Source organism: Oncorhynchus clarkii, unplaced genomic scaffold (genome assembly GCF_045791955.1).
Source record: "Oncorhynchus clarkii lewisi isolate Uvic-CL-2024 unplaced genomic scaffold, UVic_Ocla_1.0 unplaced_contig_5436_pilon_pilon, whole genome shotgun sequence".
NCBI lineage: Eukaryota > Metazoa > Chordata > Actinopteri > Salmoniformes > Salmonidae > Oncorhynchus > Oncorhynchus clarkii.
Genome location: NW_027260957.1, coordinates 278,867 through 306,798, shown reverse-complemented (window position 1 = coordinate 306,798; position 27,932 = coordinate 278,867). Strand labels below are relative to the sequence as shown.

At 46.0% G+C, this 27,932-nt stretch overlaps 1 protein-coding gene across 1 annotated transcript; it reads right to left on the bottom strand.

Moving 5' to 3' along the window:
• Nucleotides 1–324: 324 nt before the first annotated feature.
• On the bottom strand, nt 325–24,598 carry LOC139402665 (transmembrane protein 39A-like). Its single transcript, XM_071146555.1, has 11 exons — nt 24,525–24,598; nt 24,349–24,439; nt 21,841–22,042; nt 17,352–17,574; nt 16,906–16,989; nt 15,909–16,063; nt 14,095–14,205; nt 5,685–5,907; nt 4,621–4,808; nt 4,026–4,146; nt 325–2,115 (listed from the first exon to the last, which is right to left on the bottom strand). Exons 3-11 carry the CDS (start codon nt 21,945–21,947, stop codon nt 1,840–1,842), a joined length of 1,488 nt encoding a protein of 495 aa, XP_071002656.1. The 5' UTR covers nt 21,948–22,042; nt 24,349–24,439; nt 24,525–24,598; the 3' UTR covers nt 325–1,839.
• Between the last annotated feature and the right edge of the window lie 3,334 nt (nt 24,599–27,932).

Here is a 27,932-nt window from a genome sequence, read left to right as displayed (position 1 = left end):
CACTTTGATGACAGCAGAGTGTTGACTCTGGAACACTGACCCTCAACTACTCATGATATGCACTTTGTCAAACCTTATGGGTGAGCTATTTTTCTGTTTCAAAAACAACTGTGCAGCACTATATATATATATATATATATATATATATATCAACTTTATAATGCTTTGGAATAAAATGCATAATGTGGTTTTGTGGTCTTTGTGGTTTCATCTCTTATCTACACGGTGTCATGAACAAACAGAAACATTTCACAAATGGGTCTTTGTGGTTTCATCTCTTATCTACACGGTGTCATGGACAAACAGAAACATTTCACAAGTCAGTTTAACAGCATTATTTTAGTTTATTTCATATTTCAACAGCATAAAAAATGCTCATCGAAAACCAAACACTGTGAGCCATACGATAGTCCATGTCTCCCCCCCTCCATCTTCCTTCCACCTCACCCACTGAAAATATAAACACACAGCTAACGTTCCAGGTCATCTTTATTGCAGTCATCCTGCACATATCAGATCTCACAACATCGCAGGTACCACATTCATCATTCATTTCATATAGCAATCTGCTGAGAGGCGCCTACAACAGGACTGCATTAAAAGACAAGGTTGGAACGCGCCCGTGAACAAACGGGATCATACAGGCAACCTGGGATTTTGGCACGTTAATAAAACATGAATCATTCTAGATCAGCTGCTCATAGAAAAGGAACAAGATAGAATGGATGAGCGGACAGTTATGGCACTAGAAGCCATCCCACATGGTCATCTGGGACTGGCAACAAGGCAAGCTGTTTAAAATAACACTGCTGGCAGCGGAGCACAACTTGTAGCATTGAAGATACCCAGTGTCATTTGTAATTTAATTTCAAACACACACTGGAAAGTAAAGCACATACACATGTCTGCACATTCAATGCGGTTCGTCTCCCATCTAGAAAAACGGCCATTCAATCTGTTGCGGTGGTGGTGTCCATTCTATTCAGACTATATCTATGTTTTTCGCTTCTCGGGCACAGTGAAATGAAGAGCGGCTATTTGTGGTAAATTAATGACCTGAATGAACATGACGCTGCAAAGAAGACATTGGGCCTGTCCCGAATTATACCCTATTCCCTACATAGTGCACTACTTTTAACCTGGGCTAATAAGGCTCTGGTCAAAAGCTGTGCACTATGTAGGGAATAGGGTGCCATTTGGGACGTGGGTATGTTCTACAGGCACCAGAGTCAGCGCTCATGGCCAAACTGCAGACGGTCTTGCTACGAAACGAATCCTAATAAAACACCGTAAAGGGATGAATATGTTCTCTAAAGAGGCAGTGTGCAGGGAGAGGCGGGGTCTCCTCAGTCGCTTCCTTGATTGGCCAACCGAGCCAAAGTCTCTTCCTTGATTGGCCGCCGGCGCCATCTGATTGGCTCTGAAGCCTTCTTTAAGCATCTTTGGTGGAAGTCGGAACGCGGTGAGCATAGGAGGAAGAGCTTAGCACAGCACGTGGGCGGGGCCTCATGGCATTAAGAACACAACTCACTCTCTCCCATCCAATCGCTTTGCACCATGAAGCAACAACAAACATCACATGACAATACTACTGTAATGCCCTGTTACTTTTGAAAACAGTATACAAAATAAAATATTATTTAAATAGGTATAAACATTGCATGAAAAATAGAACCGTATCAAAACAATATGAGTTCACAGTCAGTCCCTCCTGCTGCACGCCGCACCCCTCTCTCACCTCCACCCCTTCCACCCATCCCTCCGTACAGCCATAGTGGCAGGGAGGCTAGGGAGCATCCGAACCCACGTCCCCCAGCTCCAGAACCCTCTCCTGGGGTGTCACTGGGACTTGAGCCCCAGGCCGTTGGTGGCGGTGCTGGTGGTGGTGCTGGACCCGGTACTGGAGGTAACAGGGTAGGAGTAGGCCTTGCCCAGCACGATGCGGTCCCGGAGCAGCTTGAAGAGGACGTAGTAGTTACAGAACAGGATGAGGCCCAGGGACAGGGTGTGGTTCCAGCTGTCAGAGCGGAGCAGGGAGTACAACTGGTACAGGACTACGCTGGACTCGATCCAGATTAACAGGTTCAGGATCCGCAACGGCTTGTGGAAAAGGAACTGCAACACAATAAATAACATCACAACTGGTATTTATTTACTAACATGTATCTATAGTTAGACTTGTACATAAAAGGGACATCTCAAGGCAGGAGATGGACAGGAGATAAACACACACAGACTACAGGGTCTAGTGAAAGACAGTACATAAACACACACAGAATACAGGGTCTAGTGAAAGGCAGTACATAAACACACACAGAATACAGGGTCTAGTGAAAGGCAGTACATAAACACACACAGACTACAGGGTCTAGTGAAAGGCAGTACATAAACACACACAGACTACAGGGTCTAGTGAAAGGCAGTACATAAACACACACAGACTAAAGGGTCTAGTGAAAGGCAGTACATAAACACACACAGAATACAGGGTCTAGTGAAAGACAGTACATAAACACACACAGACTACAGGGTCTAGTGAAAGACAGTACATAAACACACACAGAATACAGGGTCTAGTGAAAGGCAGTACATAAACACACACAGAATACAGGGTCTAGTGAAAGGCAGTACATAAACACACACAGACTACAGGGTCTAGTGAAAGGCAGTACATAAACACACACAGACTACAGGGTCTAGTGAAAGGCAGTACATAAACACACACAGACTAAAGGGTCTAGTGAAAGGCAGTACATAAACACACACAGAATACAGGGTCTAGTGAAAGACAGTACATAAACACACACAGAATACAGGGTCTAGTGAAAGGCAGTACATAAACACACACAGAATACAGGGTCTAGTGAAAGGCAGTACATAAACACACACAGACTACAGGGTCTAGTGAAAGGCAGTACATAAACACACAGACTAAAGGGTCTAGTGAAAGGCAGGACATGGACAGTACATAAACACACAGACTACAGGGTCTAGTGAAAGGCAGTACATAAACACACACAGACTAACAGGGTCTAGTGAAAGGCAGTACATAAACACACAGACTAAAGGGTCTAGTGAAAGGCAGTACATAAACACACAGACTAAAGGGTCTAGTGAAAGGCAGTATATAAACACACAGACTACAGGGTCTAGTGAAAGGCAGTACATAAACACACAGACTAAAGGGTCTAGTGAAAGGCAGTACATAAACACACAGACTACAGGGTCTAGTGAAAGGCAGTACATAAACACACACAGACTACAGGGTCTAGTGAAAGGCAGTACATAAACACACACAGACTAACAGGGTCTAGTGAAAGGCAGTACATAAACACACACAGACTACAGGGTCTAGTGAAAGGCAGTACATAAACACACAGACTAAAGGGTCTAGTGAAAGGCAGTACATAAACACACAGACTACAGGGTCTAGTGAAAGGCAGTACATAAACACACAGACTAAAGGGTCTAGTGAAAGGCAGTACATAAACACACAGACTACAGGGTCTAGTGAAAGGCAGTACATAAACACACACAGACTACAGGGTCTAGTGAAAGGCAGTACATAAACACACACAGACTAACAGGGTCTAGTGAAAGGCAGTACATAAACACACACAGACTACAGGGTCTAGTGAAAGGCAGTACATAAACACACAGACTAAAGGGTCTAGTGAAAGGCAGTATATAAACACACACAGACTACAGGGTCTGGTGAGAGGCAGTACATGGACACACAGACTAAAGGGTCTAGTGAAAGGCAGTACATAAACACACACAGACTACAGGGTCTAGTGAAAGGCAGTACATGGACAGTACATAAACACACACAGACTACAGGGTCTAGTGAAAGGCAGTACATAAACACAGACTACAGGGTCTAGTGAAAGGCAGTACATAAACACACACAGACTACAGGGTCTAGTGAAAGGCAGTACATAAACACACACAGACTACAGGGTCTAGTGAAAGACAGTACATAAACACACACAGACTACAGGGTCTAGTGAAAGACAGCGACTCACGTAAAACCTAGCGTGGGAGACGTCTGAGGGCAGGGCCACGTTGTAGGGTCCTACAGCCTTGTACAGGCTACGACTGTGACGTACCAACACCCCCTGGGGCCAGACTGTACTCTCAGACCACCTGCAACACACAACGAAGAGGTGGAGATTGATCCTACAGCCGACAGATCCAATAGAACCCTGCCTAGAAGACTGGACAGTCTGGTGGACAGCAGGGTGGCTAACCCTCTTCCTGGAGACAGCCTCCTTATGCAGGGCTTTGCTCCATCCCTGCTCTAACGCTCCTGGTAGAGTCCTGAAGAACAGTTGATTAGAGTCAGATGTGTTGGAACAAAATCCTGCATATGTCTAGCTCTCCAGGAGAAAAGGTTGGGTTACGTACTGACACACAAGTGTTGCGGGGCGTTGTTGTAGAAGTATGTGTGTGTGTGTGTGTGTGTGTGTGGGGACCACCTACACGTGCTGTGGCGCGTTGCTGTAGAAGTATGTGTGTGTGTGTGGGGACCACCTACACGTGCTGTGGGCCATTGCTGTAGAAGTATGTGTGTGTGTGTGTGTGTGTGTGTGTGTGTGTGTGTGTGTGGGGACCACCTACACGTGCTGTGGCGCGTTGCTGTAGAAGCCGTGCTCCAGCTTCTGCCAGCGCCCCAGGTGGGCTGCAGAGCGGTGCAGCAGGTCACAGTAGCTGGGAGGTAACAGCTGGCTCATCAGCATCACAAACGCATTGATCCACACCATGATCAGGTGCTCACAGGACCAGCGCATGTCATAGTACTGGGTACTCTGGAGGGGGAGAGAAGACCACGTTTTAGGGTTCAGGGGCCTTAACACAAACGCAGGAGACAGCACCTAGGATACCTGGAGACTGAAGGAGGAAACTGTGAACACACAAAGACTCAGGGGAGGGGAGATGAGTACCAGGAGGGTTGACAGTTCCTTGGATAACGGGGAGGGGAGATGAGTACCAGGAGGGTTGACAGTTCCTTGGATAACGGGGAGGGGAGATGAGTACCAGCAGGGTTGACAGTTCCTTGGATAACGGGGAGGGGAGATGAGTACCAGGAGGGTTGACAGTTCCTTGGATAACGGGGAGGGGAGATGAGTACCAGGAGGGTTGACAGTTCCTTGGATAACGGGGAGGGGAGATGAGTACCAGGAGGGTTGACAGTTCCTTGGATAACGGGGAGGGGAGATGAGTACCAGCAGGGTTGACAGTTCCTTGGATAACGGGGAGGGGAGATGAGTACCAGCAGGGTTGACAGTTCCTTGGATAACGGGGAGGGGAGATGAGTACCAGGAGGGTTGACAGTTCCTTGGATAACGGGGAGGGGAGATGAGTACCAGGACGGTTGACAGTTCCTTGGATAACGGGGAGGGGAGATGAGTACCAGGAGGGTTGACAGTTCCTTGGATAACGGGGAGGGGAGATGAGTACCAGCAGGGTTGACAGTTCCTTGGATAACGGGGAGGGGAGGAGAAGGAAAGCAGCAACCTGCTAGAGGGAGGGAAAGAGTGGAGGAAGGAGAGGGAGAGAGAGAGGAAGTGTGACGTACCTTGATGAAGCAGAGGGGGAGGAAGGCTATGTAGTAAGAGTTAGGGTTTGTACCTTGACGAAGCAGAGGGGGAGGAAGGCTACCTAGTAAGGGTTAGGGTTTGTACCTTGACGAAGCAGAGGGGGAGGAAGGCTACGTAGTAAGCGCTGAAGAGGGAGTTGAAGAGGACTTCCTTGATGCGACGGTTAAAGTCGCTCCGGAGTTCCTCCACCTCGCTGCGGATGAGTTCTGGAGACGGGGGCTGGGGACAGGTGTGGTGGGGGATGTGGCCTGGAGTGGTAAACTGCTCTCTCAGGTTCTCCCTTAGTAATGCTAGGAAGTCCTTAGGCCTGGAGGGAGAAGAGAGAAGTAATAATGATCTAGGACCAGTTTTTTCTTCAGTCTCCAGGTATCACTCGTGTTTAATTGCTAATTTACTTCGCCACCATGGCCTATTTATTGCCTTACCTCCCTTATCTTATTTGCACACATTGTATATAGACTTTTCTATTGTGTTATTGACTGCATGTTTATTTATTCCATGTGTAACTCTGTTGTTTGTGTCGCACTGCTTTGCTTTATCTTGGCCATGTCGCAGTTGTAAATGAGAACTTGTTCTCAACTAGCCTACCTGGTTAAATAAAGGTGTTCTCAACTGGCCTACCTGGTTAAATAAAGGTGTTCTCAACTAGCCTACCTGGTTAAATAAAGGTGTTCTCAACTAGCCTACCTGGTTAAATAAAGGTGTTCTCAACTAGCCTACCTGGTTAAATAAAGGTGTTCTCAACTAGCCTACCTGGTTAAATAAAGGTGTTCTCAACTTGCCTACCTGGTTAAATAAAGGTGTTCTCAACTAGCCTACCTGGTTAAATAAAGGTGTTCTCAACTAGCCTACCTGGTTAAATAAAGGTGTTCTCAACTAGCCTACCTGGTTAAATAAAGGTGTTCTCAACTAGCCTACCTGGTTAAATAAAGGTGTTCTCAACTAGCCTACCTGGTTAAATAAAGGTGTTCTCAACTAGCCTACCTGGTTAAATAAAGGTGTTCTCAACTAGCCTACCTGGTTAAATAAAGGTGTTCTCAACTAGCCTACCTGGTTAAATAAAGGTGTTCTCAACTAGCCTACCTGGTTAAATAAAGGTGTTCTCAACTAGCCTACCTGGTTAAATAAAGGTGTTCTCAACTAGCCTACCTGGTTAAATAAAGGTGTTCTCAACTAGCCTACCTGGTTAAATAAAGGTGTTCTCAACTAGCCTACCTGGTTAAATAAAGGTGTTCTCAACTAGCCTACCTGGTTAAATAAAGGTGTTCTCAACTAGCCTACCTGGTTAAATAAAGGTGTTCTCAACTAGCCTACCTGGTTAAATAAAGGTGTTCTCAACTAGCCTACCTGGTTAAATAAAGGTGTTCTCAACTGGCCTACCTGGTTAAATAAAGGTGTTCTCAACTAGCCTACCTGGTTAAATAAAGGTGTTCTCAACTAGCCTACCTGGTTAAATAAAGGTGTTCTCAACTAGCCTACCTGGTTAAATAAAGGTGTTCTCAACTAGCCTACCTGGTTAAATAAAGGTGTTCTCAACTAGCCTACCTGGTTAAATAAAGGTGTTCTCAACTAGCCTACCTGGTTAAATAAAGGTGTTCTCAACTAGCCTACCTGGTTAAATAAAGGTGTTCTCAACTAGCCTACCTGGTTAAATAAAGGTGTTCTCAACTGGCCTACCTGGTTAAATAAAGGTGTTCTCAACTAGCCTACCTGGTTAAATAAAGGTGTTCTCAACTAGCCTACCTGGTTAAATAAAGGTGAAATAAAAAAACAAAAAAATAAAAAATGTTTTAAATGAGATGGGAGTTCCATGCACTCATGGCTCTGTATAATACTGTACTGAATACGTTGAATATGTTCTGGACCTGGGAACTGTGAAAAGACCCCTGGTGGCATGTCTGGTGGGGTAAGAGCGTGTCACACGGCGTATCCCTTTTAACAAACCAAACATTCAATACCGTTATAGAAGGTAAAGTAAAAACCCAAACCGGTCCGTGCATCAATACTGGTATATAGTCAAATACGGTATACCGCCCAGCCCTAGCAGTCAGTCTTCCCTCAGCTCTTAGCCAAGAGAGACTGGCATGCATAGGGCATGCATAGTTTTAATATTATCCCTCTGATTACAATGAAGAGCAAGACGTTCTGCTTTGTTCTGGGCCAGCTGCAGGTTAACTAGGTCTAGAACATAGGGAATGATTTGTACCAAATACAAAGCTCTTAGTTTTAGAGATGTTCAGGACCAGTTTATTACTGGCCACCCATTCCAAAACAGACTGCAACTATTTGTAAAGGGTTTCAGTGACTTCACTAGCTGTGGTTTCTGATGTGTACATGGTTGAATCATCAGCATACATAGACACACATGCTTTGTTTAATGCCAGTGCCAGGTCATTGGTAGAAATAGAAAAGAGTAGAGGGCCTAGAGAGCTGCCCTGCGGTACACCACACTTTACATGTTTGACATTAGAGAAGCTTCCATTAAAGAAAACCCTCTGAGCTCTATTAGATAGATAGCTCTGAATCCACGATATGGCAGAGGTTGAAAAGCCACAACACACAAGTTCTCAAAAACAGGTTATGGTCAATAATATCAAAGGCTGCACTGAAATATAACAGTACAGCTCCCACAATCTTCTTAATATCAAAGGCTGCACTGAAATATAACAGTACAGCTCCCACAATCTTCTTAATATCAAAGGCTGCACTGAAATCTAACAGTACAGCTCCCACAATCTTCTTAATATCAAAGGCTGCACTGAAATCTAACAGTACAGCTCCCACAATCTTCTTAATATCAAAGGCTGCACTGAAATCTAACAGTACAGCTCCCACAATCTTCTTAATATCAATTTCTTTCAACCAGTCAGTCATTTGTGTCAGTGCAGTACATGTTGAGTGCCCTTCTCTATAAGCATGCTGAAAGTCTGTTGTTAATTTGTATTGTATTTGCATTGTATTTGGCCAAAAACAATTCCCCCAACAGTTTGCTAAGAGCTGGCAGCCAGCTGATTGGTCTGCTGTTAGAACCACTAAAAGGCCGCTTTACCACTCTTGGGTAGAGGAATGACTTTGGCTTCCCTCCAGGCCTGAGGACAAAGACTTTCCTCGGGGCTCAGATTAAAGATATGACAGATGGGATGGTAGCCGACTCTAGAGCCACTCCTATGTAGCGTTCCATCTAAGGTGTCAATGCCAGGAGGTTTGTCATTATTGAACGATAACAAATTATTCCACCTCTCCCGGACAAACTTCACAAAATTATAACTTAGAAAAACATTGTTTCATTATTCGTTTTTTTTATGTATGAATACGATGGATCACTCACTGTTCGTTGTTGGCATTTCCTGCCTAAGTTTTCCATTAAGTAATTATTAAAATAATTGGCAACATCCAATGATGGAGAATAATCAAATCGCTGTGAACCCAATAGCATGTGTCAGACAACCACAGTGGATGGAGAATAATCCCTCGCTGTGAACCCAATAGCATGTGTCAGACAACCACAGTGGATGGAGAATAATCCCTCGCTCTGGACCCAATAGCATGTGTCAGACAACCACAGTGGATGGAGAATAATCCCTCGCTGTGAACCCAATAGCATGTGTCTGACAACCACAGTGGATGGAGAATAATCCCTCGCTGTGGACCCAATAGCATGTGTCAGACAACCACAGTGGATGGAGAATAATCCCTCGCTCTGGACCCAATAGCATGTGTCAGACAACCACAGTGGATGGAGAATAATCCCTCGCTCTGGACCCAATAGCATGTGTCAGACAACCACAGTGGATGGAGAATAATCCCTCGCTCTGGACCCAATAGCATGTGTCAGACAACCACAGTGGATGGAGAATAATCCCTCGCTGTGAACCCAATAGCATGTGTCAGACAACCACAGTGGATGGAGAATAATCCCTCGCTCTGGACCCAATAGCATGTGTCAGACAACCACAGTGGATGGAGAATAATCCCTCGCTGTGAACCCAATAGCATGTGTCTGACAACCACAGTGGATGGAGAATAATCCCTCGCTCTGGACCCAATAGCATGTGTCAGACAACCACAGTGGATGGAGAATAATCCCTCGCTCTGGACCCAATAGCATGTGTCAGACAACCACAGTGGATGGAGAATAATCCCTCGCTCTGGACCCAATAGCATGTGTCAGACAACCACAGTGGATGGAGAATAATCCCTCGCTCTGGACCCAATAGCATGTTTCTGACAACCACAGTGGATGGAGAATAATCCCTCGCTGTGAACCCAATAGCATGTGTCAGACAACCACAGTGGATGGAGAATAATCCCTCGCTGTGGACCCAATAGCATGTGTCAGACAACCACAGTGGATGGAGAATAATCCCTCGCTCTGGACCCAATAGCATGTGTCAGACAACCACAGTGGATGGAGAATAATCCCTCGCTGTGGACCCAATAGCATGTGTCAGACAACCACAGTGGATGGAGAATAATCCCTCGCTCTGGACCCAATAGCATGTGTCAGACAACCACAGTGGATGTGACTGTACATTAAAACATTGATAAAACGTTTGATATCCTTGTCACATGACACGATCACTTCCTTCTCTTAACTGTGGATGAATATGTTGGCAAGCATAACCATTTAAAAAAAAAAAACTCATTCTGATCATGTATGATAATGTTGCATACGACATTTGAAAGGTCGATAATTCTTTTCCTGAACACAATCAAAAGTTAACATAGGCCCTAGATGCCTTCAACTGCCCAACTTATAGGCATGTCCAATTTGGGCACCTTTTTAACAATGTGATATTGTGCTCCAAAGGGATAACTAGAAGTCACATGATGTAAGTTAATGAAATAATAAAACTACAAATGTGTGATGATTTATTATATTATGTGAAATAGGCCTCGTGTGAAATCACTGTCAAAGATACTGCTGCGTCGCCTCATGAGTGGAGCAGCGGTCTAAGGCTCAGCATCGCTGTGCCACTAGAGATTCTGGGTTCGAGTCCAGGCTGTGTCGCAACCGGGAGACTCAAGGGGCGGCGCACAATAGGCCCAGTGTCGTCTGGGTTAGGGGAGGGTTTGGCCAGCAGGGATATTCTTGTCCCATCGCGCACTAGCGACTCCTGTGACGGGCCGGGCGCAGTGCACGCTGACACTGTGGCCAGGTGTATGGCGTTTCCTCCGACACATTGGTGCGGCTGGCTTCCGGGTTAAGCGGGCATTGTGTCAAGAAGCAGTGCGGCTTGGTTGGGTTGTGTTTCGGAGGACTCACAGCTCTTGACCTTTGCCTCTCCCGAGTCAGTACGGTAGTTGCAGCGACGAGACAAGACTGTAACTACCAATTGGATCCCACAAAATTGGGGAGAAAAAGGTGTACATTTTTTGTAATAAAAATGACAATTGAAAATAATGTTGCATTTAAGTCTAGATTTATCATACAGAAATATCAAAACATTCTTTCAACATCTCCAAAGCAATTGCCTGACTAAGGCGCAGGTACCACTGACTCACTGCCCTTCTCTATTATCAAGGAGTTTGTTTTAAAACAATGGTTCTAATAAAGAAGATAATAGGTAATTGATTAGGACAGCTGGTGTCCTAAAGATCTGTCAACTAGGTAGGACTCTTACGACTAGCGGTTTCATCAATAGCTCGTATTCTGAACCATAAGAGCAGGAGATTCTCTATTCTCTATTCTCTCTTGGAACTCCCCATACCGGATCCGGTATCAGGAATACAGACTCAAGCTCATTACCATAACGCAACGTTAACTATTCATGAAAATCGCAAATGAAATGAAATAAATATGCCATCTCGCAAGCTTAGCCTTTTGTAAACAAAACTGTCATCTCAGATTTTCAAAATATGCTTCTCAACCATAGGAAAACAATAATTTGTGTAACAGTAGCTAGCAAACAAAGGATTTAGCGTTAGCATTAGCGTTAGCATCCAGCACGCAACATTTCAACAAAAACATAAAAGCCTTCAAATAAAATCATTTACCTTTGAAGAACTTCTGATGTTTTCAATGAGGATACTCTCAGTTGGATAGCAGATGCTCAGTTTTTCCAAAAAGATTCTTTGTGTATTAGAAATAGCTCCGTTTTATACATCACATTTGGCTACCAAAAAAAAACCGAAAATTCAGTCCTCAAAACGCGAACTTTTTTCCAAATTAACTCCATAATATCGACTGAAAACATGGCAAACGCTGTTTAGAATCAATCATCAAGGTGTTTTTCACATATCTCTTCATTGATACATCGTTCTTGGACACATGCTTTCTCCCCTGAATCAAATGGTAAAGTGGAAGCAGCTGGCAATTGCGCACCGAATTCGACGCAGGACACCAGGCGGACACTTGGAAAATGTAGTCTCTTATGGTCAATCTTCCAATGATATGCCTACAAATACGTCACAATGCTGCTAAGACCTTGGGCGAACGACAGAAAGTGTAGGCTCATTCCTTGCGCAATCACAGCCATATAAGGAGACAATGGAAAACAGAGCTTCAGAAATTCTGCTAATTCCTGGGTGATGCATCATCTTGGTTTCGCCTGTAGAATGAGTTCTGGGGCACTTACAGACAAAATCTTTGCAGATTCTGAAACTTCAGAGTGTTTTCTTTCCAAAACGGTCAAGAATATGCATAGTCGAGCATCTTTTCGTGACAAAATATCGCGCTTAAAACGGGAACGTTTTTTATCCAAAAATGAAATAGCGCCCCCAGAGATCCAACAGGTTAAGAGCAATTTTCTACTCTGAGCCTCTTTGTGGATACGGGGCCCAGCGCTCCTACTGTCATTATTAATACAGACACAGAAATAAAACAGATCAGACAAAAGCCAAATGACACTATTATTGCATTTATGAAAACGTCACATGACAGGAATATCACATTGTTGTCTCTTTGCAGTGTACTCTCTATGGTACTTTAAAATGCCCACCCTTTAGGTGGGGTGTCAGCTGAAAAGACCACGGACTAAACTCACACAATCAAACAAAGAGGAATCTGTCCCAAGCTGTGAGAGAGAAGAAATCAGGAGTTCCTGACTGCCTCTGATTCCACCCACTTCACAGGGAACTTTAACTGACGTTTTGTTTAAATCAATGTTCTGTCCCCCAGTCTGACCAGAAGGGGGTGTTTGGCTGGGGGAGACAACAGTGAAGTCTGGGGTTTCATTTGTTTAGCTGAATAAGGGGAGTGTGTGTGTGTTTATGTTTACCTGAATAAGGGGAGTGTGTGTGTTTATTTGTTTACCTGAATAAGGGGAGAGTGTGTGTTTATTTGTTTACCTGAATATGGGTAGTGTGTGTGTTTATGTTTACCTGAATAAGGGGAGTGTGTGTGTTTATGTTTACCTGAATAAGGGGAGTGTGTGTGTTTATGTTTACCTGAATAAGGGGAGTGTGTGTGTTTATTTGTTTACCTGAATAAGGGGAGTGTGTGTGTGTTTATGTTTACCTGAATAAGGGGAGTGTGTGTGTTTATTTGTTTACCTGAATAAGGGGAGTGTGTGTGTTTATGTTTACCTGAATAAGGGGAGTGTGTGTGTTTATGTTTACCTGAATAAGGGGAGTGTGTGTTTATGTTTACCTGAATAAGGGGAGTGTGTGTGTTTATGTTTACCTGAATAAGGGGAGTGTGTGTGTTTATGTTTACCTGAATAAGGGGAGTGAGTGTGTTTATGTTTACCTGAATAAGGGGAGTGTGTGTGTTTATGTTTACCTGAATAAGGGGAGTGAGTGTGTTTATGAGTGTTTACCTGAATAAGGGGAGTGTGTGTGTTTATGTTTACCTGAATAAGGGGAGTGTGTGTGTTTATGTTTACCTGAATAAGGGGAGTGAGTGTGTGTTTATGTTTACCTGAATAAGGGGAGTGAGTGTGTTTATGTTTACCTGAATAAGGGGAGTGAGTGTGTTTATGAGTGTTTACCTGAATAAGGGGAGAGTGTGTGTTTATTTGTTTACCTGACTAAGGGGTGTGTGTGTGTGTTTATTTGTTTACCTGAATAAGGGGAGTGTGTGTGTTTATTTGTTTACCTGAATAAGGGGAGAGTGTGTGTTTATTTGTTTACCTGACTAAGGGGAGTGTGTGTGTTTATTTGTTTACCTGAATAAGGGGAGTGTGTGTGTTTATTTGTTTACCTGAATAAGGGGAGTGTGTGTGTTTATTTGTTTACCTGAATAAGGGGAGTGTGTGTGTTTATGAGTGTTTACCTGAATAAGGGGAGTGTGTGTGTTTATGAGTGTTTACCTGAATAAGGGGAGTGTGTGTGTTTATGTTTACCTGAAGAAGGAGAGTGTGTGTGTTTATGTTTACCTGAATAAGGGGAGTGAGTGTGTTTATGAGTGTTTACCTGAATAAGGGAGTGTGTGTGTTTATGTTTACCTGAATAAGGGGAGTGAGTGTGTTTATGAGTGTTTACCTGAATAAGGGGAGTGTGTGTGTTTATGAGTGTTTACCTGAATAAGGGGAGTGAGTGTGTTTATGTTTACCTGAAGAAGGGCCCATGGGACAGGTCCTGGTCTGAGTAACCACAGTCTGAAGGCACTGGCTGGGCCCTACTCTCCTGATGGAAGCAACACAGGGGAACATACACCCCAAACCTGTTGTACAGAGAGACAGGGATGAAAGAGAGAGAGAGAAAAGGAGAGAGCGAAAGAGAAAAATGAAAGAGAGAGGAGAGAGAAAGAGAGAGAGGACAACGGGAAATAAGAATATGACACTGATCAACTAGATAATGGATAATATGACACTGATCAACTAGATAATGGAGAATATGACACTGATCAACTAGATAATGGAGAATATGACACTGATCAACTAGATAATGGAGAATATGACACTGATCAACTAGACAATGGAGCTATGACACTGATCAACTAGATAATGGAGCTATGACACTGATCAACTAGACAATGGAGAATATGACACTGATCAACTAGATAATGGAGAATATGACACTGTGATCAACTAGATAATGGAGAATATGACACTGATCAACTAGATAATGGAGGTTATGACACTGTGATCAACTAGATAATGGAGAATATGACACTGATCAACTAGATAATGGAGAATATGACACTGTGATCAACTAGATAATGGAGAATATGACACTGATCAACTAGATAATGGAGGTTATGACACTGTGATCAACTAGACAATGGAGAATATGACACTGTGATCAACTAGATTATGGTGAATATGACACTGATCAACTAGACAATGGAGAATATGACACTGATCAACTAGATTATGGTGAATATGACACTGATCAACTAGATAATGGAGAATATGACACTGATCAACTAGATAATGGAGAATATGACACTGTGATCAACTAGATAATGGAGAATATGACACTGTGATCAACTAGATAATGGAGAATATGACACTGATCAACTAGATAATGGAGAATATGACACTGTGATCAACTAGATAATGGAGAATATGACACTGATCAACTAGATAATGGAGAATATGACACTGATCAACTAGACAATGGAGAATATGACACTGATCAACTAGATAATGGAGAATATGACACTGATCAACTAGATAATGGAGAATATGACACTGATCAACTAGTCAATGGAGAATATGACACTGTGATCAACTAGATAATGGAGAATATGACACTGATCAACTAGATAATGGAGAATATGACACTGTGATCAACTAGACAATGGAGAATATGACACTGATCAACTAGATAATGGAGAACAATAAAACACACTACTTCCCAGTAAACACACCATCTCTGAATCAAACCACCAGACTACTGACACATCAACTGTAGAGCTGCTGTCCTACAGTAACTAGTCTGAAACCTCTGGTAGCTCCGCTCTCTGAATCAAACCACCAGACTACTGACACATCAACTGTAGAGCTGCTGTCCTACAGTAACTAGTCTGAAACCTCTGGTAGCTCCGCTCTCTGAATCAAACCACCAGACTACTGACACATCAACTGTAGAGCTGCTGTCCTACAGTAACTAGTCTGAAACCTCTGGTAGCTCCGCTCTCTGAATCAAACCACCAGACTACTGACACATCAACTGTAGAGCTGCTGTCCTACAGTAACTAGTCTGAAACCTCTGGTAGCTCCGCTCTCTGAATCAAACCACCAGACTACTGACACATCAACTGTAGAGCTGCTGTCCTACAGTAACTAGTCTGAAACCTCTGGTAGCTCCGCTCTCTGAATCAAACCACCAGACTACTGACACATCAACTGTAGAGCTGCTGTCCTACAGTAACTAGTCTGAAACCTCTGGTAGCTCCGCTCTCTGAACACAGACACTCACGGGTATCCAAGGAAGAGCAGGTTGAGCACCGAGTGGTTCTTGAACAGGTTGACCAGGGTCCAACAGAGAACCCAGCCACACAGAGTGAGGAGGCTGAGCCGTGCTGCGATCAGAACCACGTACCGTACCAAGGAACATGGACTGGTCTGAGACGCCTGGGGGGGGGCACAGAGACAGACAGAGAAACACACGCACAGGTTAGAGGTTATACAAACACGATCCACCGACAGACAGCACAATCAACCACAATGCATTGCTACACACTAAGCTCTTAACTTGGACATAACAAGACCACAATCCTCAATATAAAGCACAAGTCAGTCAAACACACACAACCCTGGCCAGAGTCCAGACACAACAATACTAAGCCAGTCACACACGAACGATGCAACTAGGAGGATCAGCGTAGGCCTAAATACTAGAAACAAGTTCACTCCCATCCCCACTACTACACCACAAACATGATGCAACCAGTTTAGAAACAGCTGATGAATAGGCAGATAAAGTCGAGGAAGGGAGAGAGAGGTAGAAAGAGAGAGAGGTAGAGAGAGAGAGGTAGAAAGAGAGAGAGAGAGAGAGGTAGAAAGAGAGAGAGAGAGAGAGAGAAAGAGAGGTAGAAAGAGAGAGAGAGAGAGAGGTAGAAAGAGAGAGAGAGAGAGAGGTAGAAAGAGAGAGAGAGAGAGAAAAGAGAGAAAGAGAGGTAGAAAGAGAGAGAGAGAGAGAGAGAGAGAGAGGTAGAAAGAGAGAGAGAGAGAGAGAGAGAGAGAGAGAGAGTAGAAAGAGAGAGATAGGTAGAAAGAGAGAGAGAGAAAGAGAGAGAGAGAGAAAGAGAGAGAGGTAGAAAGAGAGATAGAAAGAGAGAGAGATAGAAAGAGAGAGAGATAGAAAGAGAGAGAGCGAGAGAGCGAGGTAGAAAGAGAGAGGTAGAAAGAGAGAGGATGAGAGGTAGAAAGAGATAGATAGAGAGATAAAGAGAGAGAGAGGTAGAGAGAGATACCTCTGACACTATAGTCCACACCAGTCTCCTGGCCAGCATCACTGTGATGAAGATAGCCAGGTGGTAGTCCATCAGATGGAAGTTCTGCAGAGAGGAGACAACAAACAGACTGAACTACTACTCACTACTACTCACCAGAGTTGTAGGTTATCTCTGTGTGTGTGTGTGTTCACTACTACTCACCAGAGTTGTAGGTTATCTCTGTGTGTGTGTGTGTTCACTACTACTCACCAGAGTTGTAGGTTATCTCTGTGTGTGTGTGTGTTCACTACTACTCACCAGAGTTGTAGGTTATCTCTGTGTGTGTGTGTGTTCACTACTACTCACCAGAGTTGTAGGTCATCTCTGTGTGTGTGTGTGTTCACTACTACTCACCAGAGTTGTAGGTTATCTCTGTGTGTGTGTTCACTACTAATCTCTGTGTGTGTGTGTTCACCACTACTCACCAGAGAGGTGGAGGCAGCAGGGTGACTATAAGGGTACCACCACACAGTCCTGTAGATATTAATATACTGAACAAACAGCGCCACCAGCAGGTAGAGGAAGAGCAGGAACTCAAACAGCAGGCTGCTGTCCAATGGGAGGTCAGGGATCCGGTAGTGACGGACGGGTTCTGGCGTGATGAGGGCCGAGAGGGGCGGGGCAGAGAGACCCACACAGTTACTGCTCCTGGAGGGAGGGGGGCATAGAGAGAAGCTGGGGTTACTGGTGCGTTGTGGTTCTGGAGTAGCCTTGAGCTTGAGTGTTAGTGTGCTGAGCATCTGAGTCCCCCGGACAGCCGTTCCCTGGAGAACGAGTCCCCCGGACAGCCGCTCCCTGGAGAACGAGTCCGCCGGACAACCGCTCCCTGGAGAACGAGTCCCCAGGACAACCGCTCCCTGGAGAACGAGTCCCCAGGACAACCGCTCCCTGGAGAACGAGTCCCCCGGACTACAACTGGAGAACGAGTCCCCCGGACAGCCGCTCCCTGGAGAACGAGTCCCCCAGACAACCGCTCCCTGGAGAACGAGTCCCCCGGACAGCCGCTCCCTGGAGAACGAGTCCCCCAGACAGCCGCCCCCTGGAGAACGAGTCCCCCGGAGAGCCGCTCCCTGGAGAACGAGTCCCCCGGACTACTACTGGAGAACGAGTCCGCCGGACAACCGCTCCCTGGAGAACGAGTCCCCCGGACAACCGCTCCCTGGAGAACGAGTCCCCCAGACTACTACTGGAGAACGAGTCCGCCGGACAACCGCTCCCTGGAGAACGAGTCCCCCGGACTACTACTGGAGAACGAGTCCCCCGGACAACCGCTCCCTGGAGAACGAGTCCCCCGGACTACTACTGGAGAACGAGTCCGCCGGACAACCGCTCCCTGGAGAACGAGTCCCCCGGACAACCGCTCCCTGGAGAACGAGTCCCCCGGACAACCGCTCCCTGGAGAACGAGTCCCCCGGACAACCGCTCCCTGGAGAACGAGTCCCCCGGACAACCGCTCCCTGGAGAACGAGTCCCCCGGACAACCGCTCCCTGGAGAACGAGTCCCCCGGACAACCGCTCCCTGGAGAACGAGTCCCCCGGACAACCGCTCCCTGGAGAACGAGTCCCCCGGACAACCGCTCCCTGGAGAACGAGTCCCCAGGACTACTACTGGAGAACGAGTCCTCCGGACAACCACTCCCTGGAGAACGAGTCCCCCGGACAACCGCTCCCTGGAGAACAAGTCCCCCGGACTACTACTACTGGAGAACGAGTCCGCCGGACAACCGCTCCCTGGAGAACGAGTCCCCCGGACTACTACTGGAGAACGAGTCCCCCGGACTACTACTGGAGAACGAGTTCCCCGGACTACTACTGGAGAACGAGTCCCCCGGACAACCGCTCCCTGGAGAACGAGTCCCCCGGACTACTACTGGAGAACGAGTCCGCCGGACAACCGCTCCCTGGAGAACGAGTCCCCCGGACTACTACTGGAGAACGAGTCCCCCGGACAACCGCTCCCTGGAGAACGAGTCCCCCGGACAACCGCTCCCTGGAGAACGAGTCCCCCGGACAACCGCTCCCTGGAGAACGAGTCCCCCGGACAACCGCTCCCTGGAGAACGAGTCCCCCGGACAACCGCTCCCTGGAGAACGAGTCCCCCGGACTACTACTGGAGAACGAGTCCTCCGGACAACCACTCCCTGGAGAACGAGTCCCCCGGACAACCGCTCCCTGGAGAACAAGTCCCCCGGACTACTACTACTGGAGAACGAGTCCGCCGGACAACCGCTCCCTGGAGAACGAGTCCCCCGGACTACTACTGGAGAACGAGTCCCCCGGACTACTACTGGAGAACGAGTCCCCCGGACTACTACTGGAGAACGAGTCCGCCGGACAACCGCTCCCTGGAGAACGAGTCCCCCGGACTACTACTGGAGAACGAGTCCGCCGGACAACCGCTCCCTGGAGAACGAGTCCCCCGGACAACCGCTCCCTGGAGAACGAGTCCCCCGGACTACTACTGGAGAACGAGTCCGCCGGACAACCGCTCCATGGAGAACGAGTCCCCCGGACTACTACTGGAGAACGAGTCCCCCGGACTACTACTGGAGAACGAGTCCCCCGGACTACTACTGGAGAACGAGTCCGCCGGACAACCGCTCCCTGGAGAACGAGTCCCCCGGACAACCGCTCCCTGGAGAACGAGTCCCCCGGACAACCGCTCCCTGGAGAACGAGTCCCCCGGACTACTACTGGAGAACGAGTCCGCCGGACAACCGCTCCCTGGAGAACGAGTCCCCCGGACTACTACTGGAGAACGAGTCCCCCGGACTACTACTGGAGAACGAGTCCGCCGGACAACCGCTCCCTGGAGAACGAGTCCCCCGGACTACTACTACTGGAGAACGAGTCCCCCGGACTACTACTGGAGAACGAGTCCCCCGGACAACCGCTCCCTGGAGAACGAGTCCCCCGGACAACCGCTCCCTGGAGAACGAGTCCCCCGGACAACCGCTCCCTGGAGAACGAGTCCCCCGGACAACCGCTCCCTGGAGAACGAGTCCCCCGGACAACCGCTCCCTGGAGAACGAGTCCCCCGGACAACCGCTCCCTGGAGAACGAGTCCCCCGGACTACTACTGGAGAACGAGTCCTCCGGACAACCACTCCCTGGAGAACGAGTCCCCCGGACAACCGCTCCCTGGAGAACGAGTCCCCCGGACAACCGCTCCCTGGAGAACGAGTCCCCCGGACAACCGCTCCCTGGAGAACGAGTCCCCCGGACAACCGCTCCCTGGAGAACGAGTCCCCCGGACAACCGCTCCCTGGAGAACGAGTCCCCCGGACAACCGCTCCCTGGAGAACGAGTCCCCCGGACAACCGCTCCCTGGAGAACGAGTCCCCCGGACAACCGCTCCCTGGAGAACGAGTCCCCCGGACAACCGCTCCCTGGAGAACGAGTCCCCCGGACAACCGCTCCCTGGAGAACGAGTCCCCCGGACAACCGCTCCCTGGAGAACGAGTCCCCCTGACTACTACTACTGGAGAACGAGTCCCCCGGACTACTACTACTGGAGAACGAGTCCCCCGGACTACTACTACTGGAGAACGAGTCCCCCGGACTACTACTACTGGAGAACGAGTCCCCCAGACTACTACTCCCTGGAGAACGAGTCCCCCTGACTACTACTACTGGAGAACGAGTCCCCCCGACTACTACTACTGGAGAACGAGTCCCCCAGACTACTACTACTGGAGAACGAGTCCCCCAGACTACTACTACTGGAGAACGAGTCCCCCAGACTACTACTACTGGAGAACGAGTCCCCCAGACTACTACTACTGGAGAACGAGTCCCCCAGACTACTACTACTGGAGAACGAGCCCCCCAGACTACTACTACTGGAGAACGAGTCCCCCGGACTACTACTACTGGAGAACGAGTCCCCCGGACTACTACTACTGGAGAACGAGTCCCCCGGACTACTACTACTGGAGAACGAGTCCCCCGGACTACTACTACTGGAGAACGAGTCCCCCGGACTACTACTACTGGAGAACGAGTCCCCCAGACTACTACTACTGGAGAACGAGTCCCCCAGACTACTACTACTGGAGAACGAGTCCCCCAGACTACTACTACTGGAGAACGAGTCCCCCAGACGACTACTACTGGAGAACGAGTCCCCCAGACTACTACTGGAGAACGAGTCCCCCAGACTACTACTGGAGAACGAGTCCCCCAGACTACTACTGGAGAACGAGTCCCCCAGACTACTACTGGAGAACGAGTCCCCCAGACTACTACTGGAGAACGAGTCCCCCAGACTACTACTGGAGAACGAGTCCCCCAGACTACTACTGGAGAACGAGTCCCCCAGACTACTACTGGAGAACGAGTCCCCCAGACTACTACTGGAGAACGAGTCCCCCAGACTACTACTGGAGAACGAGTCCCCCAGACTACTACTGGAGAACGCAGGAATGTGATTAACAGTGAGGGAAAGGAGAACATGTTGTGGCGAGAAAAGAACAGAACAATAGAAGTGAAATGATCTCGATGCCTCTTCCTCATCGGTGTTGATCTGAGCTGGCATACCTTCTTCCTCCTCAGAGGAGGTGTGGTATTAATAATCTGACTCCACCCCCCTCACTCACACCAATCATCTATTGGACTAACACTAATTATGTTTGAATATTAAATCAGTCAGGACGGGAAGGAAGAAGCCGTTTCATGGTAGATGGAGACAGTAACATTTTAAAAACAGAAGGTGTGATCAAATAGCCTAGAACTACACATTTAACTTCCCATAAGGCTTGGCTCAATAAATCATGTAGGCCTGTTTGTGTTTGGTGGGGTAGGAGGGTTAGGTCTGCTTGTTGTAGTACACTACTTCATCCCATCTGTGTGTGTGTGTGTGTGTGTGTGTGTGTGTGTTAGGGGTGTCGACAATATCTGTGTTCGTATCCTAACCTGTTTCTGAGTCCGTTGCCGAGGCTGCCCCCCACCAGAGTCTGCAGGGAGGGCAGAGCAGAGCGGCTCAGCTGTTGTCTACTTGGCCCCCTGCGGCCCCCGGGCATGGCCAGGCACCACCTCAACACCCCCTGCTACTGCCTCTCCACCTAGACCCAGAGACCAGCACCACCTCACAGCCCGGCCCAACACAGCCAGGCCACTGTAGAGACGGACAGAGAGAGAAAACAACGTCAGGGTCATGTTCATTAGGCACAACACGTTAGAAAACAGAGTCAAACAGGGAGGTAGAATACCATCTGAACTTGTGCACATTGCAACCCATTTTGTTATAGTGTGTGCTCTAATGAACACAACCCAGGTGCAATAAAGAACAGTCCCAATAGAGGACAGAATGTGTACACACACACGTTGCAGATAGACGTCTCCTGAAAAAAACATGCCATGAATGAGTCGCTACTCTTCTCATCGGAGAGGCACGTAGGATGATATGACGTAGGATAAACAATGTATTTCTGTCTAAACTTTCCAGAACATGGTGTCCTACTGAACGCAGCCCTGGGGAAGATGGTGACAAGACAAGGCCAGACTAGGTCAGAGTCAATAGAACAGAGGTGGGTGAATAGGTCCTGGGTTACTGGTAGGACAACATCACCACAGTCAAGCACCCAGGGTCATGCAACTTTACATAAGACGACATCCTCAGACTGATCACAGACAGGCAACACAGAGACACACAGACAGACAAGGCATCACACACAGACAGACAGACATCACAGACAGACAGACATTAGACACAGACACACAGAGACAGACAGACAGGCATCACACAGACAGACAGGTATCACAGACAGACAGGCATCACACAGACAGACAGACAGACAGACAGACAGGCAAACATCACACACACACAGACAGGCATCACACACAGACAGACAGACATCACAGACAGACAGACAGGCATTAGACACAGACACAGAGACAGACAGACAGACAAGGCATCACACACAGTCAGACAGACAGACAGACAGACAGACAGACAGACAGACATTAGACACACAGAGACAGACAGGCAGGCAAACATCACACACACACAGAGAGGCATCACACACAGACAGACAGACAGAGAGGCATCACACACAGACAGACAGACAGACAAACAAAAATCACACACAGACACAGAGACAAACATCACAGACAGACAGGCAAACATCACACACAGACAGACAGAGACAGACAGGCATCACACACAGAAAGACATTACACACACAGAGACAGACAGGCAACGCACACAGACAGGCAACACACACAGACAGGCATCGAATGCATGTACAAGCACACAGTCAGAGAGGCATCGAATGCATGTACAAGCACACAGTCACCAAACACACTTTACAATGGCAGCCAGGTGAGAGACAACAACCGTAGCTACGGTAGATGCCACGGTTATAGAACAAGAGATAAGCAAACCAGGTTATCACAATTACCTTTGTGTCTGTGTGTGTGTGTGTGTGTGTGTGTATAATTGAGGAGCTTCCTAGTGCCTGTACATAGGCTAATGTATAGTTTGCTGGAACAATCCACACACACAGCCATTCCACTAAGGGAGACTGAACAGAAAGGAGTTAGGGAGAGAGACAATGCCCACAACCACAAAACAAAGGTAGCTGGCTAGTCCAGTACACTACAACCTTGACTACTGGAGGAGCAGGGAAGGGATGCAAAGGTGCCAGTCAACTTAGACTAGCTAGGCTGTCCTTCCATGTACTAATGTTGCTGGTGATGATGAGTGATAACGGCTTTAGAAACATCCCCTTTAGCCATGCTCGCATCAGATCAGAGTAGCCTATCTGCAAACATAGCTAGCTACTGTTCTCAGGCAACACTTTCTTAAGCATGACTGTACTGTATGTAGTGTTGTATCGAAACTGCAGTTTTTCAACTTTGCAAAATGCGGAAATCAGATCACAAGGCATGCGCAATAAAGTAACGGCTTTATGACAGTTCGTGGTAAACTGTGGCTGATAGAAGCTGTTACAATATTATAGGCAACTGTTACACAAGTCTGACACTTGTATTGAGAGTGCAATATTCCCAAATGGCAGAACATCGAATTTCTAACTACTTTATAACATTCAAGAAGATGAAACATTCTCATAGAAGTTGAAAAGTTGTATTTTCAAGACACGTAGCTAAAGTTAGCTAGCTAAACACATATTGTACTTACTACACATTTAACTAGATATGTATAAGCAATTTGTAGCTAGCTAGATATTTTCAGTAACATTGTCAAGCTACCTAACGAACGGTGCTAGCTAGTTTTTGTGTGTTATTGGACATGATCGACCTGTTATTTGTTATTATAGAGAAACGAGACAATGCACAGGATTCATCATTTCAAATGGGGGAAGTTAGCTAGCCTAGGTATATTATGTTTAATAGTATGCATCGTATACAAAAACAGCTAGCTAATTAGCTACTCGTGCAGGAATTAAACAGAATACTCACACAACATTGACAAAAAGCGGATGGTATGGACACGGATGCATCAGTCAATTGTGGGTTGACAAGCCGAGACAGGAGCGAACATTTCTCTCGTCTTAAAAGGGAATATATTCATAGGTTTGAGCGGGGACGGGGGTTGTGTGCTACTTATAAACACACAGGACGTTATATCGGTTTACCTCCAACAACAAACATACGGTTAAAAACGAGTCTGTTTGCAGTGCAACAGTAGCTAGCTACAGTCACTAGTAGCACACAGAGACCGACGTGGCAAAGCGATGCCTGTTTTGCCAAAACGTCATCATTCATGCGACGTGTTCTTCAGCCACGCAGCCGCACACGAATTTGGTGACGAATATTTACACAAATTGTACAATCCTCTTGCAAAGCAGTGGCTTTTCAAGTTAACATTTTCAACACAGGGTAAATGTTAAATAAAAAAAGATGCATGTAATTCCTGCTAACTTTGTTATATTGAATAAATTAATCACAAGCGAGTATGACATCCCATGGCACACATCTTATATGGATGGCCTTTGACCATGAATGTAATTTGACAAATCAATTCTGCCAATTTGTCTTTACCTTGCCTTGAACTGATCTGATCACAACACAAAGGTGATCATATATAGGTCTGAAGCAGGCATTCACTGTCTGTGTAACTTACTGGACAATGGAGGAGCTTCCTAGTGTCTGTGTGTCCTATAGGCCAGCCTGTTGGATGTGAGTGTCATTTTCCTCCAGCATGTTTGAAATGGAAACCAGTTGGGTGAAGAAGACACCTGTACACAAAGGTATCTATAAAATAACTTTATTGAAAACATTTCCTTCATTGTCCCTAAGAGGGAGTAACTTACACCAACACCATTTTCTATCCAGAGACATCAAATCATACAGCTGTGATCTTCACATCAAAGCCTAATTCACCCTGAGGAGATGGTGGTGGTTTTGCTTTCTCTAATAGAATAAGTCCCCAAGCAAACTGACTTCACGTAACAGCACATCGTTTTTGCTCATTTTTCTCACATTTGAAATATCCTGAGCCATATCGATACATACATAACTGAATATTCACAAGTCAAGATGTCCAGACAGAGCACACAGTTCAAAACTATTTACATGTACAACATGTAGAAAAGGGACCTGAGTGATCATGGAGTACAAGCCTACATAGGCTATGGCTAAAAACAAACAGGAAACACATTTTGTTTTCTGGTTTACTTTTGACAAACAATTAAATAAGGCATATTATGTATTATTCTCATCTGTTAATGTTATGTCAATGATACAAATAAAATGGTGTGTGTAGTACCTTCAAAAACGTTAAAGAAATTGTAAACGTTCTAGAGTCCTAGTTCTAGAGTTCTAGAATCTGGAAAATCAGATCGACATGTCGAATTGCATGCCGCCAGCTATCATTCGTGCTTTCTACGTCTTTCATATGTTGTCATTAATTTCTCTCGTTTAGTCCTTTCTTTCCCCGTTAGGATAATACAAGATGGAGAGATGTAGGGCGGATGGAGGAAAACAAGAGGGCGAAAGTGAAGGAGGAGGACAACATGGCCGATGACCAAAGACAATTGCTTAGTTCTACATAATTGCCAAACTTCATCTCTTTCATATGTTGTCATTCATCCCTCTCTTTCCCCATTAGAATTAGAGGTTGACCGATTAATCAGAATGGACGATTTCAAGTTTTCATAACAACCGGAAATCGGTATTTTTGGGCGACGATTTTGCCGATTTAAATGTATTTTTTATACCTTTATTTAACTAGGCAAGTCATGATGGCCTAGGAACGATGGGTTAATTGCCTTGTTCAGGGGCAGAACGACAGATTTTCACCTTGTCAGCTCGGGGGATCCAATCTTGCAACCTTACCGTTAAATAGTCCAACGCTCTAACCACCTGCCTCTCAGTGCACTCCACGAGGAGGCTGCCTCTTACGCGAATGCAGTAGAAGCCAAGGTAAGTTGCTAGCTAGCATTAAACTTATCTTATAAAAAACAATCAACCATAATCACTAGTTAACTACACATGGTTGATGATATTACTAGATATTATCTAGCGTGTCCTGTGTTGCATATAATCGATGCAACGCTGGGGAATGATTTAACAAAAGCGCATTTGCGAAAAAAGCACAATCGTTGGACGACTGTACCTAACCATAAACACCAATGCCTTTCTTAAAATCAATACACAGAAGTATATATTTTTAAACCTGCATATTTAGCTAAAAGAAATCCAGGTTATCAGGCAATATTAACCAGGTGAAATTGTGTCATTTCTCTTGCGTTCATTACACGCAGAGTCAGGGTATATGCAACAGTTTGGGCCGCCTGGCTCATTGCGAACTAATTCGCCAGAATTTTACTTAATTATGACATAACATTGAAGGTTGTACAATGTAACAGCAATATTTAGACTTATGGATGCCACCCGTTAGATAAAATACAGAACGGTTCCGTATTTCACTGAAATAATAAACGTTTTGTTTTCGAAATGATAGTTTCTGGATTCAACCATATTAATGACCAAAGGCTCGTATTTCTGTGTGTTATGTTGTAATGAAGTCTATGATTTGATAGAGCAGTCTGAGCGGTGGTAGGCAGCAGCAGGCTCGTAAGCATTCATTCAAACAGCACTTTCGTGCGTTTTGCCAGCAGCTCTTCGCAAGCACAGCGCTGTTTATGACTTCAAGACTATAAGCCTAATGGCTGGTGTAACCGATGTGAAATGGCTAGCTAGTTAGCGGGGTGCGCGCTAATAGCGTTTTAAATGTCACCTGCTCTGAGACTTGGAGTAGTTATTCCCCTTGCCTAGCAAGGGCCGCGGCTTTTGTGGAGCGATGGGTAACGCTGTTTCGAGTGTGGCTGTTGTCGATGTGTTCCTGGTTCGAGCCCAGGTAGGGACGGAAGCTATACTATTACACTGGCAATATATAGTGCCTATAAGAACATCCAATAGTCAAAGGTATATGAAATACAAATGGTATAGAGAAATAGTCCTATAAATACTATATTAACTACAACCTAAAACCTCTTACCTGAGAATATTGAAGTCTCATGTTAAAAGGAACCACCAACGTTCATATGTTCTCATGTTCTGAGCAAGGAACTGAAACGTTAGCTTTCTTACATGGCACATATTGCACTTTTACTTCTCCAACACTTTGTTTTTGCATTATTTAAACCAAATTTAACATGTTTCATTATTTATTTGAGGCTAAATTGATTTTTATTGATGTATTATATTAAGTTAAAGTAAGTGTTCATTCAGTATTGTTGTAATTGTCATTATTACAAATAAATAACATTTAAAATAAATAAATTATTATTATTATATCGGCCGATTAATCAGTACCGTCTTTTTTTGGCCCTCCAATAATCGGTATCGGTGTTGAAAAACCATAATCGGTCGACCTCTAATTAGAATCGCACAATATGAGGAGATAGAGAGGGTGGAGGAGGACATGACAGTGTGACCTGAGACAGTTGTTTAGCTCTGCAAAATTGCCCAACCTCAGCTCTTTCTACAGTCTCTGATTTCCCAATGCTGAGCCTTTCAAACTGCTCATCTACTGTTGA

What these genes read in the sequence shown, in the direction of transcription:
- LOC139402665 (XM_071146555.1), bottom strand. Translation starts at nt 21,947, where the DNA reads ATGCCCGGGGGCCGCAGGGGGCCAAGTAGACAACAGCTGAGCCGCTCT. An exon ending in GGCAACGGACTCAGAAACAG is followed by an intron (nt 17,575 to 21,840) that starts GTTAGGATACGA and finishes CCCTCCCTCCAG; the next exon opens with GAGCAGTAACTGTGTGGGTC. An exon ending in CTGCTGCCTCCACCTCTCTG is followed by an intron (nt 16,990 to 17,351) that starts GTGAGTAGTGGT and finishes TCCTCTCTGCAG; the next exon opens with AACTTCCATCTGATGGACTA.